General features: G+C 38.0%; 1 protein-coding gene across 3 annotated transcripts in view; it reads right to left on the reverse strand.

Annotated features, from left to right (window-relative positions):
- The window catches only part of TENT2 (terminal nucleotidyltransferase 2), a 40987-nt gene that overhangs the window by 2332 nt on the left and 19039 nt on the right, over positions 1–19616 (reverse strand). For all 3 annotated transcript variants that reach the window (XM_010409627.3, XM_010409626.3, XM_019291998.2), the window contains 4 exons: positions 17525–17568; positions 11474–11610; positions 4948–5039; positions 284–363 (listed from right to left, as the gene is read on the reverse strand). In XM_010409627.3, the coding sequence (XP_010407929.1) occupies positions 284–363; positions 4948–5039; positions 11474–11610; positions 17525–17568 (353 nt within the window). The remainder of the gene's footprint in view (positions 1–283; positions 364–4947; positions 5040–11473; positions 11611–17524; positions 17569–19616) is intronic.

Consider the following 19616-nt stretch of genomic DNA (forward strand, 5'->3'; position numbering starts at 1 on the left):
ACGTAATTTTAAAGCTATTAACCACTGTTAGAATTTTACACACACAAGAAAATCTAAGAGAGTTTTTTACTATTTCGAGTACCCATTTCAGTGTATTCCTGAAGTTTAATGGCAGACATTAATGAATACTCTTATGAAATGATTTTCCACAATTTTTTTAAAAACACACCTTTTTATTACTTATAATAAAAAGCATAAAACAGGCAGGTTTAATGACTAGCATTTGTATAACTATCTTGAAAAACAAAGTGACCAGAAAAATTACATGAGATGTACTTTTTACCTGTGCAAATTCAACTCTGATCATATCAAACTTCTGTTTCTCATGTACAGCTCTAGCAGTATTTGTCCCATCAAAGGGCTCTGCAAGATCAAATGCAAACATGAAAACTGGTAAAAAATCTAGAGTTAGGTTGTCTCCACTAACCAAGTAGGGTCAAGCATATCATTGCTTCCCAAAAGTGTTTTAAGTAGCCAATTCCTCTTTGGTTCTCAAGCTTACTTTCTACATAACATTTATCAAAAAAAAAACCCAAACCAAAACCAAACTAAACCAACCAACAAAACAAACCAATCGCCCCCCCAAAAAAAAAAAGAAAAAAGAGGAAAAAAGCAAAAAAAGAAGCAAAAAAAAAAAAAAAAAAAAAAAGCCCCAAACCCTGAACTCTCTGAATGCCCTGAATCCCTCAATGGAGCACATCCTCAGGGAGTTTGAAGACGACACAAAGCTGAGCAGTGCAGCTGACACAACAAGACATGATGCCATCCAGAGGGACCTGGACAAACTCGAGAAGTGGGCCCATGAGGATCTCATGAAAGTTCAGCAAGTCTAAGTGCAAGGTGCTGCATCTGGGTCAGGACAGTCCCAGACAGATTACAGACTGGGAGAAGTCACTGTGAGCAGCCCTGCCCAGAAGGACTTGGGGGTGCTGGTGGCTGAGAGGCTGGACATGACCCAGCCATGGGCACTCACAGCCCAGAGAGCCAAACGTGTCCTGGGCTGCATCCAAAGCAGCGCGGCCAGCAGGGCCAGGGAGGGGATTCTGCCCCTCTGCTCTGCTCTGCTGGGACCCCACCTGCAGTGCTGCATCCAGCTCTGGGGTCCCAGCACGGGAAGGACATGGAGTGAGTCCAGAGGAGGACACAAAAATGGTCAGACGGCTGGGGCACCTCTCCTATGAGGACAGACTGACAGAGTTGGGGGTAGTCTATCCAGAGAGAAGGCTTAGGGAAGATCTCATAGCACCTTCCAGTACTTAAAAGGGGCCTACAAGAGAGCTGGAGAGGGACTTTTCACAAGAGCATGTAGTGCTAGGACCAGGTGGAACAGCTTTAAACTAAAAAGGGCAAGCTTGGACTAGATATTAGGAAAAATTCTTTACTGTGAAGGTGGTGAGGCACTGGAAGAGGTTGCTCAGAGAAGTTGTGGATGCCCCATCCCTGGAAGTGCTCAAGGCCTGGTTGGATGGGGCTCTGAGCAAACTGGTCTAGTGAAAGATAATATTTAAAGTCCCTTCCAATCTATGCTTCTATGAATGATCTAAGGATATGTAATTCATAATAAACTCAGGTTATTATCTATTGAAGCACACTATGATGGTGCTGCATTTATGCAGCAGTAATTACCTGCTACAGCTCAACAGTCTGTGATAACATATCAGACTAGGATTTTGCATATTAAAATATTTTGAAATTTATTACACATGAGAATCTTGGAACTATTCACTTTAGACTCACCTCATTCAACAGCTTCTCACTGAAATACTGAGAATATAGCAAAATATTTACTATAAATTTTTATATAAGACATATTAACTGCTGTAAAATATATTTTATGACTTCATACCTATTCTGCAATGTTTGTTCAGAAGTTGACCATTTGGGGGTTTTACGTTCTAGCTGACTACTAATTAATGTGATCTTTCCCCCCCTTTTCATCCTAACATACTTAATAGTTTGGAACTTTGGAAATTGCAAGATTAAAAAAGTACTTCTTGCTACTGATAAGGTTGACAACATTAAAGCAATTGATACTAAAAAATTATGATGCAGGTACTATGTATTAATGTGCTACAAAAGAGGTTTTATAGTCTTTTCTTCCTTAGTAGAGAACCTAGTATAAGAACCTGAGAATGAGTAACATTCTATATTTCACACTGGTAGAATGTATGCAAGTCCTTAAGGGCCACAGAACCACAGATGTATTTGCTAGATCAGGTAGATTTTTTTTTTGTCTAGTTGGTTATGAATTACTTTTATTCAGATAGGGATGTATAGTAAAACAAAGCATTACACAGACACCAGAAAGGCTTGTGCCTTTATGGAGACTGGCATTTCAAATTTGGAACATGCTCCATGGCATTAGGTTTTTATTTCTGCTAGCTATTTAAATTCACAAATTTTTTCATACAATAAATGTTGTATTTAGCAGTTTTCTGAAAGGATTCTCTTCAAACTACCTAGTTTTCAGTGGACAGTTACAGGCAGATTTCCTTTAGAATGCATCATACTTTCAGTTTAGAACAAAAATTGGCAATCAAATAAAAACATACACAGTCCTCTAATGTCAGTCCCATTATTTGGGAGAGTGATCTAGTATAATTAAGAACTCCGTGTCACTTACTATGTGAAGAAGGTAAGTGTTTCATTTGTGTATCATAAATGTGATGGTAACTGCTTTTTTAATGCAAGGACCTTTATGTTGAATCAGGATATATCTATATTTTAAAGCAACAAGGGCTGAACAGTGCAATCTTCTGAAACCATCAGTGGAAAAAAGGCATTCCGGTCACAAAAGCTAACTCACATCTCCCCTTAACCTTTCTGCATATTTACTGACTGTCAAAAGACAAACTGATTCCCCAAAGCACAGCAAGATTAATTTTACAATCAGCTACTCTTTATACTACCACATTTTCTAACCATCAAGAAACTAAGAGTTTATTACAAGTTATTTTGTTCACACAGAGAGATGAGAATATTAAAAAAAACCCAGACTTGTGTTATCTATCAGCAAATATATTTTAGATATTTAAAAATATATGGAATAGTACCAATTACTGAAATTCTATTCTGCGAACAGGAAAATTTGACAAGACTTGGAAAACAGAATCTATTGACATGTTTAGCTAACTTTTGGAATCTTCTCAAGTACACAGAAATTTATCTACATACTTTGTTAACCTAGTTCAGCTTAACAGTTGTTATAAACATGAAGTCTACTTTGAGTTAAAGCAGGAAATCTTATTCATCCCTCCCAAATTAGAAGTAGAAACTTGGTATGTGAGGCTAAACCCACTAAGTCTTGAACCAAGGAAGGAATCAGATGTGTCACGTACAGATAATTTTGCCTTTTTTAATAGCTCAAACAAAAATGCATTAAGGAAAAGCTATATGTAATCAAGACCATTAAATGCAAAATCTAGAGTGTCTATTTTGTATGTTCATGTTTATTCTATTTTCCAGCCTGGCAGAAAGATAGCCTAATTATTCAACCACTTTGTAATGTCATAAAATACTTGAGAGCTTGAAACACACAGCCCCCAGCAACCCAGTGGATCAGCATCACGTGACAGCAGCAAACATAGCTGCCCAGCATTCCCACCTCCCACATTCAGACCAGAGCCTTGGCAATGCCTCACTACACTATCCTGAATCATTTCAGCTGTGCAGATGCTCTAATTCTCACATTTCTCAACTCTAAAGGCTACAGAGTCCAGTGCAACCATATTTCAGTGCATTCTTCTTCTCCTATAACTGTTGATTTTTCCAAAAAGGGTCAAATAAAGAACAAGAATCCCATCATATGGCTTCACACTGACATTCATAGGACTGTGGCCAAGTTGGTGAGTTCTGGGCCACAGAATAACCAAGTTCAGGTGAAGTTGAACTGAAGCTGATTCTCTGCACAGAGCAGCACAAATGCAGGAAAGTACATACATATCCCAACTCTAAACCTCAGCAATCTTGAAGAATGTCTGTTCAGCCACAGGACTTCTGCCTTATTCTCCTCCTCCCTCAGCAAAATCTTCCCAGTGTCTAAGAACTTTCCCCATACCATTTGTCTCCTGTTCAAGTTGTATTCCTATTTCATCCTGAGATTTCAACCCTTGATATCCTTATCCTAATAGCCTCCATTCATTTGCAGTCAGGGCCCAGGCAACCTCTCCTTTTATGACAACTGTTTCCAGTTACACAGCAACTCTCAGTCTCTTCCTTACCTCTCTTCTCATTCTCTTTAACATCTCGATCCTTCTCTTGGTCTATCATCTCTTTCCTTAGTGCAGGCTTCACCTCCTATATACGCTTACCTGTTCACCTTCCATATAGTGCTTCTGCTCAGTTCTGCACTGAGACACCTGAGACCTGCAACTCCAACAGGTAGCCTGGGTTTACCCTCCAGTTCTGGAAGGCATCATGCAGTGTCTGCACAAAGTCTACGTTCACTAGCCAGCCAAAAATAGTACCCACAAGGGCATCAACATACACATAACCTGGTCACTGCTAGGACTTGCAATGCCAGAGCAGTTCTAGAACAAAGAATATTCTTTGAGAGTAATCTGAGTATGTGCCTGCTGTATTTTTTCAGAAGTTCAAACTTGGCAAAACTGACAACTATTTTTGTGGAGCAGAAAAACACACACTACTGGCATAAAGGCCATTCCTTATCAAAGTTCTAATCCCTGTTCCAAAAGTAACAGGGCAATGAGTGCTCTTGAAGAAAAGGTCAGGAGTACTATTTTTAAACCCTATAGAACTTAAGGCTTCCATCTCAAATGTTTTTGATGGGACTGTTAACAAACCATTTACATTGGTTAAAATTCCTTCTCTACATAATGCACACATGCAATATATTTCTCAAAACACAACCAAGGTAAAGCCTAATTGATAGATTTAAGTATTTAATGCCATAACAGTTAAAAATCATAATGCAGCTTCACATTTTACCTTCTACACAAATAAATTTGTTTCTCCATTCAATACCATCAGGTCTTGCAATAGCCTTGGCCTCACGAACTGAAATCATTTGATGGCTCCAACTAGAGAAAAGGAAAACAATTTGCAAGAAATTTTAACTCTTAGTTCTAAATTCAAACTATCAGTTTACATTAAAAAAATTGCCAAATTGCAGTGTCATAAGCCTGGATAACACAGTATTTTATAATAATGAGTAATTCAGTTTAACATCATGGGTAGGAAACAAGCAAATTTTTCCACTAACAGAAGTTCAAGTACAAAAAACATCTCCAAAACAGAGCATCACAGGTATCCATGAGTAACATATGTTCACAATGAAATAATTTTTTCAACTAACAATGTCAAACTAAATTTTCATCGTCACCTGCATTTAGTTCTAAGTTCAAAAGAAATTACAGACTCACATCTTTCATAATTTTCTGTGAAGGAAAGGAATGTAAGGAGTAAGTGCAGACAAGTCACATACTGCATTCCATAAAAAAATATTCAATAGTATAAAGATATGTAGAAATAACTTGCTCATAGGCCTTCCTGTGCAAGGAACCTATTACTAGAAAGTTTCAACACTTCATATACGCTGAATTTAGATCTGCAAGTACAACTCTCTACCATCTTTTGCAGGCAGCTTTACAATAACAAAACCAGGAAATTATCACATTTAAACAGGAACAGCAGGCAGATTACAGGGCAGTCTTTATGACATACCACCATCTTTATGATGCTTGGCACAATATGCCAAACGTAATGGAAGCCAAAAAAACCACTTCCAGTTTTATGTTCTTATCTACCCAGCCACCTTTCAGCTGCTCTTAACTTAAGAGAGCAGCTTATCCTGCATGCCATCATGTGCCACATGCAGGACAGTCAGGAGACTGGGCCCAGCCAGCAGGGGTTTGTGAAAGGCACATCCTGACTGACCAGCCTCACAGTGGGTAAGGGAAGGGCTGTGGATGTAGTCTGCATGGACTTTAATAAAGCCTTTGACACCATCTCCCACAGCATTATCCTGGAGAAACTGGCAGCTGATAGTTTCAACAAGTGCACTGTTCACTGGATAAAATGGATGGCTGGGCCCAGAGACTGGTGATTTGTGGAGTTAACATCCAGCTGGTTACCTGAATGAGGGGATTGAGTGCACCCTCAATCAGTTTGCAGGTGACACCAAGCTGGGTGGGAGTGCTGATCTGCTGGAGGGCAGGAAGGCTCTGCAGAGGGATCTGGACAGGCTGGATCATGGGCTGAGGCCGATGGTGTGAGGTTCAACAAGGGCCAGTGCCAGGTCCTGCTCTTGGGTCACAACAACCCCAGGCAGTGCCACAGGCTGGGGCAGAGTGGCTGGAAAGGGCCCACAGGAAAAGGACCTGGGGGTGCTGGTGACAGCGACTGAACGTGAGCCAGGGTGTGCCCAGGTGGCCAAGAGGGCAAATGGCATCCTGGCCTGGATCAGCAGTGGTGTGGCCAGCAGGACCAGTGACTGTCCCCCTTGTGCGCACCAGTGAGGCCACACCTTGAATCCTGTGTTTAGTTTTTGGCCCCTTATTACAAGAAACACACTGAGGTCCTGAAGTTTGTCCAAAGAAGGCGAATGGAGCTGGGGGAGAGTCTAGAAGACATGTCCTTCACTTGAAACAGTAATTCTTCTCTTGAATTCTTTTTTTCCTAGGCTATACTTGATCCCTCAGCAAAAAAGAAATGCATTTATAACACACTGGTTAAGTAAAAAGCAACAAAAAAGTGGCATTTCTTGCTGTTTAAAAAGCCTTTTATTTAAATTTGAAATTTAAAAGCCTTTTATTTAAATTTGAAATTTAAATTTGAAAACAACTCTTTTATCTGCCAGTCTCCCAAAACTGTCTTGGTACCAAGATCATACTGAATTAGAAATTAATTATGAATAGCAAATTATTTGTCTGTCAATTTTAACCACTTTGGCTTGCATATAACAACTTAATTGTTGCCAACATAAAGCAGATATTCTCCCTGTACACATTTTCAATCCCTAAGTTAACAATGCTATTTAAACAGCTATTTCAATTATCAGTTATTTCTGCTGTCACTGACTGCACTAGGTATGTGAGCTTCATGGCAAAGGCAAGTATTTGAAAGACAGACACTAGACGTTTTCAGGTGTGTGCATGACTACAGTACGAACAGAATAAAAAGCTTATCTTTTCCAGAGCATTCTTACTAATCAAAGCCACTTGTATAAACATAGTAAGATGGGTACAAGTTGCAAACATGTTTGATTCAACACAGTATTAAAAATGATCCCTTTATTACCTGACCAATTCTATCATGAAAAGAGCTGCAAGCAACTTTTCACTGCAATTTTATATTTTGTCATTAAAATGTAACCAAAGCTTTTACCACATCCACCAAATACAAATCAGTCATCTTAAACAACTGCTACTTAACTTGCAACAGTAAATTTAAGGGAAGTAATCACAAAGGAATACAGGGGAGCAACACCTTGCTTCAAAGTCTCACTTTGTAAGGAGACAGCCAAGTGAAAACCTGCTGCCTTCATTCAAAGCTGCAGAGATGAAATCAGACACCTCCTTGAGATGGGCTGGTAAACATGTTTCCAAATACTTGCTTTAGAGAACATCTACAATTTTTCACCTGATCACAGTCACTGCGTAATCAGCGGACAATTTAAATAGTTAAAGTTAAAATGAAGTCATAACCATAGCCAGCTGTATCATAAGAAGCATTACACAGACTTAAACTCTTATGGCCAAATAATTATACAACCATAAAGACAAAACAAGCTTTGGCATATATGGTGTGTTATTCCAATGCATGCTGCAATTTCCAAACCCCATTTCTTTGGGGACAGGGATGAAGGAATATAAAAATTACTTCTCATGGACACACTGAAAACCCTAGAATAGGACTGTCGAAAGGGTGCTGTATAAATACATGGCAATAAACAGTTTTCTGAAACATCAAAACTGTTTAAAAGCATAAGGGAAAATCAACACAGCACAAGGACTTATGCATGACTGCACAGGATGCAAAGCTCCTGTTTCTTCCTTTGCTGTACTCTTTCAGCCCATCCTGTCCTACACCAAGTAAAATAAACCACAGATTTTAACTGAAATACCTAATGGCCTTTGCTAGAGTGAGGGAGAAGTTTAACATTAAGTCTCCACCTTCTCTTATCTTCCTGACCATTACATGTAAAATAGATCAGTAGTTAAACATTCTAGGCAGGTGGCTTCAATTACTCATTCTGTTCAAAATTATGATCTTCACACATGATCTGATCATTCTTGGTGGCATGCTGTTCATTTAGCAAAATGGTTCCTGTATATCAAATCTGGTAGTGCATCCTACTCCACATATAGGAGCCTACAAAAATCACTTTTACAAAAATTGAAGTCTCACACTGTAATATCTTTTCATCAAACATGTGACAGTCCAATAGGGAAAGTTCAGTGGCCCAGTACAGATTATATAAATATAGCCTAATTTAGCAGTCACAGTGTCTGAAACAGAATCTCAAAATTTCGGTGCATAAAGACACTAGTAAATGTTTCACAGGGAAAACAAACACTGAAAAAACTACTTACTACAAAGAAAATATTCAATACACTCTGGAGTAAAATACTAGGTCTTCCACGAAAGGCAGAACTAAGAGAGCCCTGTGGTGTGTGTATTCACAAGTGAACATGAGTCAGCAGTGCCCTGGCAGGCAGGAGGCCCACCCACGTCCTGGGGGGCATCAGGCACAGCATCGCCAGCCGGGCAAGGGAGGGGATTGTCCTGCTCTGCTCTGCACTGGGGCAGCCTCACCTCCAGTGCTGGGGGAAGCTTTGGGTGCCACAGGATAAGAGAGATATAAAGCTATTGGAGAGTGCCCAAAGGAGGGACACAAGGATCATGAAGGGCCTTGAGGTGAAGCCTTAGGAGGAGTGGCTGTGGTCACTCGGTCTGTTCAGCCTGGAGGAGAGTGAGGGGAGACCTCACTGCAGTCCACAACTTCCTCATGAGGGGAAGAGGAGGGGCAGACACCGATCTCTTCACTCTCATGACCAGTGACAGGACTCAAGGTAATGGCATGAAGCTGAGTCAGGAAAGGTTTAGGTTGGATATTAGGAAAATATTTTTCACCCAGAGAGTGATTGGGCACTGGAACAGGATCCCTAGGGAAGTGGTCATGGCACCAGCCTGACAGAGTTCAAGAAGTGTTTGGACAATGCTCTCAGGCACATGGTGTGATTCTCAGGGATGATCCCATGCAGGGCCCAGCGTTGGACTTCAGCTGATCCTGATGGGTCCCTTCCAACTCAGCATATTCTATGACTCTGTGATTCTATGTATTTAATTCTTACCCTCATTCTCATTTGTACTGTTGTTTCCATCAGCAACTTCAAAGCAAAGATAACAGATCCTGTGGCTACCATGACGCTACTTTGGCTTGCGCTGGCTGACTGTCACAGACACACAACATTTTTAGCACCACGTTCATATTCCTCCCTATGGTGCACTAATTTGTCTTCACCAGACAATAAAACTATATGGAATGTTACTACCAACCCTATTTCTTTCAAACAGGATTTATAGTTGTCAGGGATACACAAGATAAAGAGTACAACTGACTAAATTTTATTTCAGAAAGCGTAGCAGAAAGAGTCAAAAATAATACAGACTGCTGCATTAAGTGCATCATTTCCTCAAATCACTTCTCAGCTAAGTAGCAGCATTTTCAACATAGGAATTCTAATGGCTATTTTTACTGGTATCTTTTTTTTTTTTTTAACAGAGTATCATCAGTATCACAGAAATGTTTAAATACTTAATAAATGCTCAATAATGGAAGAACAAGCCAGGTATTCTTTTTATTCAGTTGTTTTTTTGAAACATTTTCTTCCCTTGACATCAGCAACTATTCTATTGTCACTATATAATTTTTTGAGCTTTGTTTATCCAGAAGCTCCTCTGTGCACCTATGAATAAATTTAGGTAGTATTTTTTCCTGGTTTATAATCATCACAAAAATAGTATTTAGGGATTGCCAAATATCAGTTCAAACACTGATACTGCAGAATTTTTGGTCTGCATATGTCTTCACATATCCTGTCTAATAGCAGACAAAAATGAGGTCATTCTGGACCAGCCACCAGCTTAGGCAGAAATCTGGTCTTGACTATGTTCTCAAGCACCCAAACCCAAGAAGTCAAACTAGATATTTTTCCTGCAATTAGAGACAATATCATCTCTGTTACTTTGCACAGGCAAACTAGAAAACTCCTTAGTGGAAATGATATTTACTTTCATATATGAGAAGATTAACAGTTTGTTGTACAGTCAAGTAGTAAAAGATTCATTTAGTGGCCCACATAAATTAAGAACCTGAGTTTATCCTCCAGCAGTGTCTTGTCATTTGCCTCTTTAGCAAACATCACCTTGTCAGCTGAAAAGACATGTACTCAGAACAAACATTTAAGACAAAAGACCATTCTCTTATCTGCAGAGATCATTGAAAGACAATCTCTTATGTGAAAATCTCTCAGTCAGCCTTATGCATGCACAAAATGCAGCTAGTTCATGCATTACTAAAGGCCATAGGGATTTAGATTACATATTTCACATGTGATGCACACCCCAGAAATGTTTTAATGATTTTATGGTCTTTCACTTCTTATATTAAAGTAAAATATGAACACTTCCAAAATTATGAGTATCCAATTGTATGTTTTGTTCTCCTTCCAAGAAATGGAGATGATGCACAAATACAAGACAGCAACATGCATGAACCAACTGCCTCAGAAGTTATTTCGAACATCTTTAAGCTGATTGAGATACAACTATTTGATATTTTATATGAACAAGCATTTTTTCTAAGAAATTCAGAAATACATGAGTAACAATTCGGCAAAACAGTTGTAACTTAAGACTTTCTCAGAGGCCCTCACAACTTTAGCTTCTCCTCTTATGTAAGTCCAGATGCCAAAATTAAACTCAGATTCTAGCAAACCAATAATGTGAGTGCCACAACTACACATGTGAGAACTCTTCACTAGGTGAAGCCTATACAAATGTACATTCTGGCTGAAGTAAGGAGCCACCTAGCCAGTTACCTCCATTGACTCAGGGTGACAAAAGACAAGCACAGCCCTTAAAGTACAAATAATTCATATCACAACTGATACCTTAAATGACAACTAAGAACAGATCTTTCTCACACATGGATAGGCAGTTATAGAATAATGTAACTGTATAACAAAACCCAGCAATTTTTAAAGGACAAAGCTCTCTAACTTTTGGCAGCTATTTTACAGGAAAGAATGCCTAGCTAAGCAAAGACATCGGACAGTTTACCAGCATTCTTTTTGTCATTTAGCCTTTCCACTTATTTCCTCTCTCTCAGTTACCACTCCTGCATTGCTGCTTTTCTTTCTCTTCAAGGGTTATGAAGTGTTGCTATATTGAATAGAAGGAATCAAAGTTTCATATCTTCTAAACCACCAAGATGAGCTTAATTACTTACTCAAATTCTGTGGCATAATATTTGAAGAAGCCTATTAGCAAATCTCCAAGGCTTGATCCATTTTTTGAGATGTAAGGAGGAATGGTACGTGGAGCTTGATGAACAAGATGCAACTGCATAGCAGGATCAAAACATTCCTGTCAAAATAAAATCAGAGTGTATATATATGTATTATTTACACAGAGACAGCCTTAACCCAGATGCATGTATTTTTCACAGTAAGAAAGCTGCCTATTGTTTGCTTATTAGAATTTCAAGGACAACTTACAAGCCAAGGACTATTTTTCTTCTGCCCCACTAAATACTACTTATTCCCCCTGAACTCAGGTAAAATCATCTTGCACAGGAGCATACAAGATTATTCCTTGACCTCTGTTTACTAAAAAACTTTAACATGGGAGAATCTTTGACTGGACTTGCATCTAAAACCACAAGAGCAAAAGCTGAGTAAGGTAGCCTGCACTGAGCTGACTGCAGTTCAGCTGAGAAAAATGTATGTGAAGTTAACGCACCTATTGTCAATTTCCCATACCTGAACTGAAGTACAGAAATAATCCAGAGGGAAGGCCTGACATTGCTCCCACAGTATAGAGTTAAAAACTGCATAGGAAACCCACTGGCTATAAAATGAACCTGCATCCTCCCATGTAATAAGCATGAAGACTGCAGGTAGCACTTCCTCTAGCCAAGAATGAAAAAAAAGCCCAGCTGTGAAGTTATATAATACACAGAACACTACACTTCAGCTGAAGTATGCTTTTCTGTGAGGGTAGAGGGTGGGTACGATGGGGTAAGAAAAAATCAGGTTTGTGATGAAAAGAAGCAAACTACTACTGCCACCTTAAAAACGAATCTATACATGACTAAATAAACATGGTTTTAGAACTGCCCTGCCGTTTCAGTGTCCATTGCATACTTTAGGTTCTTATGACAGACCGGGATACATAGAAGAAAACATACCTCCTCTTGCTACAGAAACAATTTTTGTAACTTGCTAATACCTGGTTTTAACACCGTTTTACAGCAATGTTGTGTATTTTACTGAAAATGAACTCAAGATACACAGGAACAAACTATACGTTCACATAAAGAAACACATTTATGTAAATTTAGGAACCTGTTCACTCATTACTGTATCTCCTTTCCCCTCTCCACCCATTTGTTTGTTATTTTTAAGAATAGTATCAGGCATGATTCAAATTTTATAGTACTAGAATAGCACTAGAAGCACTACACAGAGTAGTATTATTTCCACGTCCAGAGCTGGCACTGCTTCCTCTGAGAAAAGTATTGTTAGTGATAAAACCAGTAGGACTGGAAAGCTTGAGACTCCCATCCTCTTCTGCCAGCTCCAGCAAAAACTTCCTGGAACCTTGTGCAACATCTTTTGGGGAAGAAAAGCCATTCTTCTAAAAATTTCAATGGTTGATCTCATATGATATAATGCTATACATTAAACATTATTTTAATTAGAAGAGCTCAGAATTTAACAGCTTATAGTTCATCAGAAGACACCAAAACAATGGAAACACAAGACATAAAAAGCAGATATGCCAGTATATGAAGATCTAAAAAGGGAACAGTTGTTCCTATGCCACACAGTATATACAGTTTTAACCCTAAAGTTAATCAGAAAGGTACTACAGTGGAAGTCACTCCTTGCCCATCCCCACAGAAAGCTAAGGAGTCAGAAGAATTGAATTTAGAATTAGCAGTATACCAACTGATGAGGAAAGATACAAAGGAGGAGGGGAAAGGAAGAAGAAAATGGGCCATTGACCTACAAAAAATACAGAGCAGAAGTGCAATGAAATTACTACAACAGATGTCTACTAAGACTAGTAAGTAAACGTTTGGAGGCAGTAGTAAAGATCAGTTTTTTTACACTTTGCATATTTGAATGCCTGAGAACTTCTCAACTGCAAGAAAATTCTGCCATCACACTGAGGTTGACATCCTCAGCAGCTAAAAAGTTAGACTTTATTATTTTTTATAAAAACAAGCTTTTTTTTTACTGGCAGGCAATAAGATATCAGACAAATCAAAGGTTTCCTTATTCAGAAAGGCTTTTGCTTACCAGAAAATACATGCATATTATTCTAGACATGTGCTGTGGTAAAAACGCAGGTTACAGTCTACAGTAACTAACAACCCCCAGCCCCCTAGTTTAAGAGACATACATAAATAATTCTCATTTCCACTTGGTTTAGTAGTTACGTCACTATGAAAATGGCTCTTAAAAAGACAACTCAGTATTGCAAAATAGAAGGCATAACTGATACTGCTTTTCATTAACGGTAACTAAAACAATGTTAAATCACATGTTTGCGATACTCTTTATAGATTTATTTTTTAAGCACTGTCGGTTGCTGATCACCCCACAGACAAGGCAAAACCCAGTGTTTTATCCTTCTGAAATACAGAAAACGTGTTGTGTAAGAAGTTGTTATTACCATATTAGAGAGTTTTACATGTAAAACCAAATTAATTACTACTTAAAATTAGCAAGATTTAGTGAAAACTTCTGTCAAGATATACCAATATTCAATAATTCAATAACCAACAATGTAATTGGAGATCATTTCTTAATGAAGCAATGACTCAGTGTCCAGTGAACAAGAGGTCAGACCAGCTATGGGATACCTATACTTTTTTTGGCTTTGCCACAGACAACTCATGATAATCCTCTAGCTTCAACTTAGCTCCATTCACCTGTTTTAAAACAAGGATAACAGTGTTTTTCTTCCTGTTAGAGGGACTCAGGGAATAACTAGATAAACAAGACAAGATACAGCTTACAGATTTTGCAGATAGGTGAGGTTGCTAAAAAAAATGGAATTACAAAACATCCTTCAAAGTACGTTTTCTTTTCTTAAATTGCTCTAGCAGGCAAAAAATTCAGCTTCTATTAAAACTAGTCCCTATTTTGCTTACGGTGTCTTTGCCTCAAGCCATCTTAAGAGACAGAAACTGGATTCAGGATCTGATTGAGCAACAAATATGAATGAGCTCTCCATTATTTTAAGATATCCCAGAAAAAGGGACCCCAAAGTCTTTTTCCTTTTTTGCTGAATCCCTAATCTTTACCTTGACTGGCTGATTTTTCAAGAAACATCAATATTCAGCAACATGCTTCATGTTCAAGCTACATAATGCTTTTAAGTATGCTCATTCCACCTTACCCACTGGAAAGGAACATGACTGTACATCAAAATAAAATTTATATTTGAATATCTTGATGTACAGTGAGTTTAACTCTGAATGTACACAATTCTTCATTCAAAAAAATTTGGTGGGTGAGTCAGCATAGCGTCGTGACATTTTTGTATATTCACACACATAAAATACCCTTTTCCCCAGTCCTAAAAATGAATATTTAACTCATGTTTATACTTTTCAAAAGTGCAAATTAGTGTGAAGCAAACTGTGTCTTTCCAAGGACTGACTCCCACGTTAAGCACCATCCCACCTTCTGCCCCACCCTTTGCAAGACATGATACAAACCTGAGGCAGCAGAAACAAAAATGTGCTTATGCTAGAGTCCTTGAAGTTCACCATCCAGAGCACCCATGGAAATCCAGTTCCATCTTGATTTAAACTAATACACCAGATTTCTTGAACACTAGAGAGTCAGGCACAAGTTTCCTTCTGAGTCCCAGTGACAGCAATGTTCACCAGCCATAATGGCTTAAGCGATCACAGGTTCTCTAGAGCTTATCCATGAAGTCCTGACTTGGAGGCACATACTATACAGACTTCAAAAATGATGAACACACTTTGTGGGCTACTGTCATCTACCTTATCTGGCTAGGGGGCAAGGGAAGCCCCAGAATACAACCCCACATCTGATGTGGTCTGATACTCCCTCTAAACTAGCGGTTGCAAAACACATCAGCTTAGTGCCAGTTGGAAACTCCCCCATGGCAATAGAATGCAAAAGTGGGAAAATCTGGTGGCTTTCCAGGACTTCTCACCCTTCACATTTGCAGTAGGGATATACGGAGACACAGAATCTGTCTTTTGTTTCCTCCTCAATGTAAGCATGTCACTCCTATATGGTACCAACATTTTAAGACAAGCAGCTTCCTCCAGATCACAGAAGTATTTTCAGGCTGCAGATTTGATTTTGAAAAACTGTGGATAGGTGTATGTAGGGGAGATGGAATATGTTTGTGTAGTTTTAGGGTGGAGACAACTCTGACCAGCTACAACCACAAGAAAAACATATGGTTTCTTTTGATACTGAAATTTGCCTGTACTTTTAAATTATTACTCCAAGCCACAAGACCAAAATTGTTTTGCTGCATTTTTAAATTCCTTTGAAATACCAGTATTCAGAAATTTTAAGTTTCACAATTTTTCAACATTTAATTATATTCCTAATGGAGACAGCAGACCAAAAATATACTCGCAATTTGGTTTTGTAGTAAGCATGTATAAAATATTTTGTTAGCAATCCTAGAATACTTAGTCCATTCTCCAAATATAAGATAACTAACAAGAACACAAAAACCAAAAATAAAATCTATATCAGAACACGGCAAAAATTCAATTCTTACAGCTGTGCTCACCTGTAAGTGATTTACCATTTTCACACAACAGAAGATAAAATTTTGCATGCAGATTCATTAGATTTTTCAGCTTATGGTATTGTATATGTTTGCTTTAATGATTTAAGGCATTAATATTTGTATAGTGTTCTGAAGGCCTTTACACAGTTCGAACACTACAAATATAAATGCCTGCATTACAAATACAGAGGAATCAAAAGTTGCCAGTTCTTAACACTTTTTTCTAAGTAACATGCTACACAAAACTTGGAACACTACAGCACACAAGCTTTAAGGAAATGTAATTAGCAAATTTAGCAATTCAAAAATCTATCAGATAAAGCTAAGTGTACAAGAAATGAAAGACAGTTTCAAATGCTTTTCAGCACTCCCAATGAAGAAACTAGAAGGTATAGAGTACCATAAGAAAATTAGAGGAAAAAATAAAGACCATAAAAATATAGCACAGGTATTCCTAAGCAGATATACAACACACAAATAAAACTGCAGTGAATTATTGCTCAATGCTTTCTTCTGCATCTCAATTATCTTAATTACCCAAAATGGCTGACACCACAGTATTTTCTCCCTGACGTTCAGTGTTGTTAAATATTCCCATTTCAGCATCACAGGAAACACATGCAAAAGACAGACAGGCTTTCTGATACTAGCTTTGCACAATTGTCAGCAACCAGTAAAAAACCCCCATAAGTAGACAGGAACACCAAACTATGTCAACTATGAAAAAAGAAAAATTTTAAGTGACAGATATGAAGACAGGTAAGGAGGAAGGAACCAAGGAATTTCTGTAAATAAATTACAGCATAGAACTATTCAGCAAATAGCACTTTTGTGCACAGACAAATATTTAGGAGGGCAGTTCGTACTTCTAGATAATTTTTCTTAGATTAAATCTTACTAATAACACTCCTAACTCTGGAGGCACCAAAGCATACTGATTCATTGTTCTCCAGAAATGAACAGAGTATGATCTGACTATAATAGCAAAGACACAAAAAGGTGTTTTCTTGTAGGACTGAAGTCAAATTTTGTGATGGCTCAAGTTTCCTTAGTAAACATGTACCACTTACTTTCTGCACACGGAAATATCACGCAACTCAACAGCTGTGGGAGTGTAGGGAATTCTGAAGCACCAGAGCAGAATGAAAAAGCACTACTTAACACATTGATAAATAGGAACCAGAAAGTTACAGCTGACACAGGGATATTTCCAAGCCAGCATAAAGAGAATTAGGTCAGTGGTTTTCATTAGAACTTTCTTCTAACTGTGTGTGAAATCTTCTCACATGTAACAGAATTTTCATTAAAGAAATTATCAAAAGCAGCAAATAATCCCTTTCACACTTAGGTTTAGCATATCAATGACCTGACCTACAGACTGTCTTCAACTTAATCCATTAGAGACATTAAAGAATTCACGTATTTAGATAAGCAGGGTCACACACATACATGATGTAGTAAATCCATAAGAAACACTTACTGGGTAATTTTTTTGGAGGGATGGAAGGATGGGTTCAGGTAAGGCTATAAAAAAAAAGTTTAAAGTTGCTGTGATTCATGTAATTCACAGGAAGCAATATCGTATCAACTACATCAAAGAGTTGCATCAAAATTCTATCTTAAAAACATTTATCAAGAACTTCACTTTCATGCATTTTGTAAAACAAGTTATTCAGCAAACATTTCTATTACTATATTTTGTACTATACAGTACTACAGGAACTTTATTCAGCTAATGAGAGGTCTTACCAAGATACTACTATATGTAAAAGGCATGAAAAATTCTACAGCAGCTGGGTACAGCTTTATTTCTGAAATTCATATTAACTCATGGCTATAGGAAAATTATCTAGATTCCCTAAATGAAAAATCAGAGCTTCACTCATCTTTTTTTCGTTACATCTAATACAATTCTATGAACAAGTCTACAGTTACTGCAAGAGCATCTGTTTTTCAGCTGCCAAGTATTACATACTGAGTCTCCAAATGTAACCTATTAAAAAAAAAGCCCAACACACTTATAGGCATTGCTAGCAAAATCCCCATAAAATACATAAATATGTATTTATGTATAATGTTAGCTGGTCTGCTGAACAGCATACATGTTATGAAGATCATGCAGTCATTAATGATACTAACAAACACAAAATTACCTAAATATTTGTCACTTTTATGAAAATCATGGATTGGGAGTTCATCTACTGAACAACATAAATTAGAGACAAAAAAAAAAATCACCCAGATTAGATGGTCCTATAGATAGACCAAAATCCAAAAGTATTCACATCCTACTGAAGCAGCTACAGAACTGTCAGAGCACTCCTCAGACTAAAGCTTTATCATCACGTCTTCAGCATGGTTTAAGAAATTGGTCTACATCATTCACTAGAGAAAATAATAAATAAATTCAGTACATATGTCTTGGACTTGGGACTTAGTTCACCCTTCAACAAGGTCTTACAGGAGAAGAGATGTTACAGAATCCTGTTTCCAGAGGGACTAAGAACAGCAGAGTTCTCAGAATGTGCTTGGGGTGTCTTCAAAGAGTAGAATACACTGTTAGGACTGCTAAGAAAATTATCACAGCTGCTTCTATAACTCTTTTTTTCCTGTGGGTGTTGAGAAATATGAAAGAGGTCATATTTCTGCAACATCTTGGATAATTTCCAGATCTCCACCACAGTAAATTAAAAGGCAACAAAATCTGAGCAACCAAGGTATTGTACCCAGGTGTGTATGCTTTGCTAAGCTCTACTAAGAGGATGGATGGGAGGGGGAAAATTACCACTTCCCACTTGCATTTGCCCTATGAGTTTCCTTTTCTTACTGTACAAATTAGTTAGCCATATTATCTGGAAGAAAGTTCATGTACAAGATACTGATGTATCTACAAAATAAACTCAAGCCACACTAAACTTGGGTCCAAAGACATCCACAGAAGTATAAGAATATGGAAATTATTTAAGTAGTATAGAAAAGAAATTTGCATAGTGAAGGCAGGGACACTCGTGCAAAAGAAAGGTGTTCTTTTTTTCCCTCCACAGTATCATCAACAAAAACACTGTTAGAAGTTCTAGGACACAGGCTTTCAGGATCATATACCCTGCATATAGCAGAGAAAAAAAGCTTAAAAACTGTGTGAATAAAACATCAGAACCTCAAAATCTGGTGCTTAGATGCATGTACAGTGTACAGGGCCACATCTCAGGCGAGTTTTTTTTTTTTTTGGCCCTTTTTTTTTCCCCACAGAAAAGGCTGAGGAAGCACAGGTAGAAGGCTCCTCTTTTGTTTGTGGACTGCTGATCTTCCCCAGACAGCTGACTGATCACAGTTTTATATGAAAAGGATTATTTGAATCTTTTCTTCCCCTTCCTTAGACAGCTGTGGCAGCTGCCACAGATGATTACAGCAAATGTCCTTATGCATTTTTGTGAACTAGTACTTGAGTTTATTTTATAGCTATACAGTGTCCAGCAGTTACTTTTTTTTTTTTCAAACCTTTTTAAAGCTGGTAACTCTGCCTCCAAAGAGCGGTCCACTTGTTAAAGACAAATGCAACACTAAGGAAATGG

This window comes from Corvus cornix, chromosome Z (genome assembly GCF_000738735.6).
Source record: "Corvus cornix cornix isolate S_Up_H32 chromosome Z, ASM73873v5, whole genome shotgun sequence".
NCBI lineage: Eukaryota > Metazoa > Chordata > Aves > Passeriformes > Corvidae > Corvus > Corvus cornix.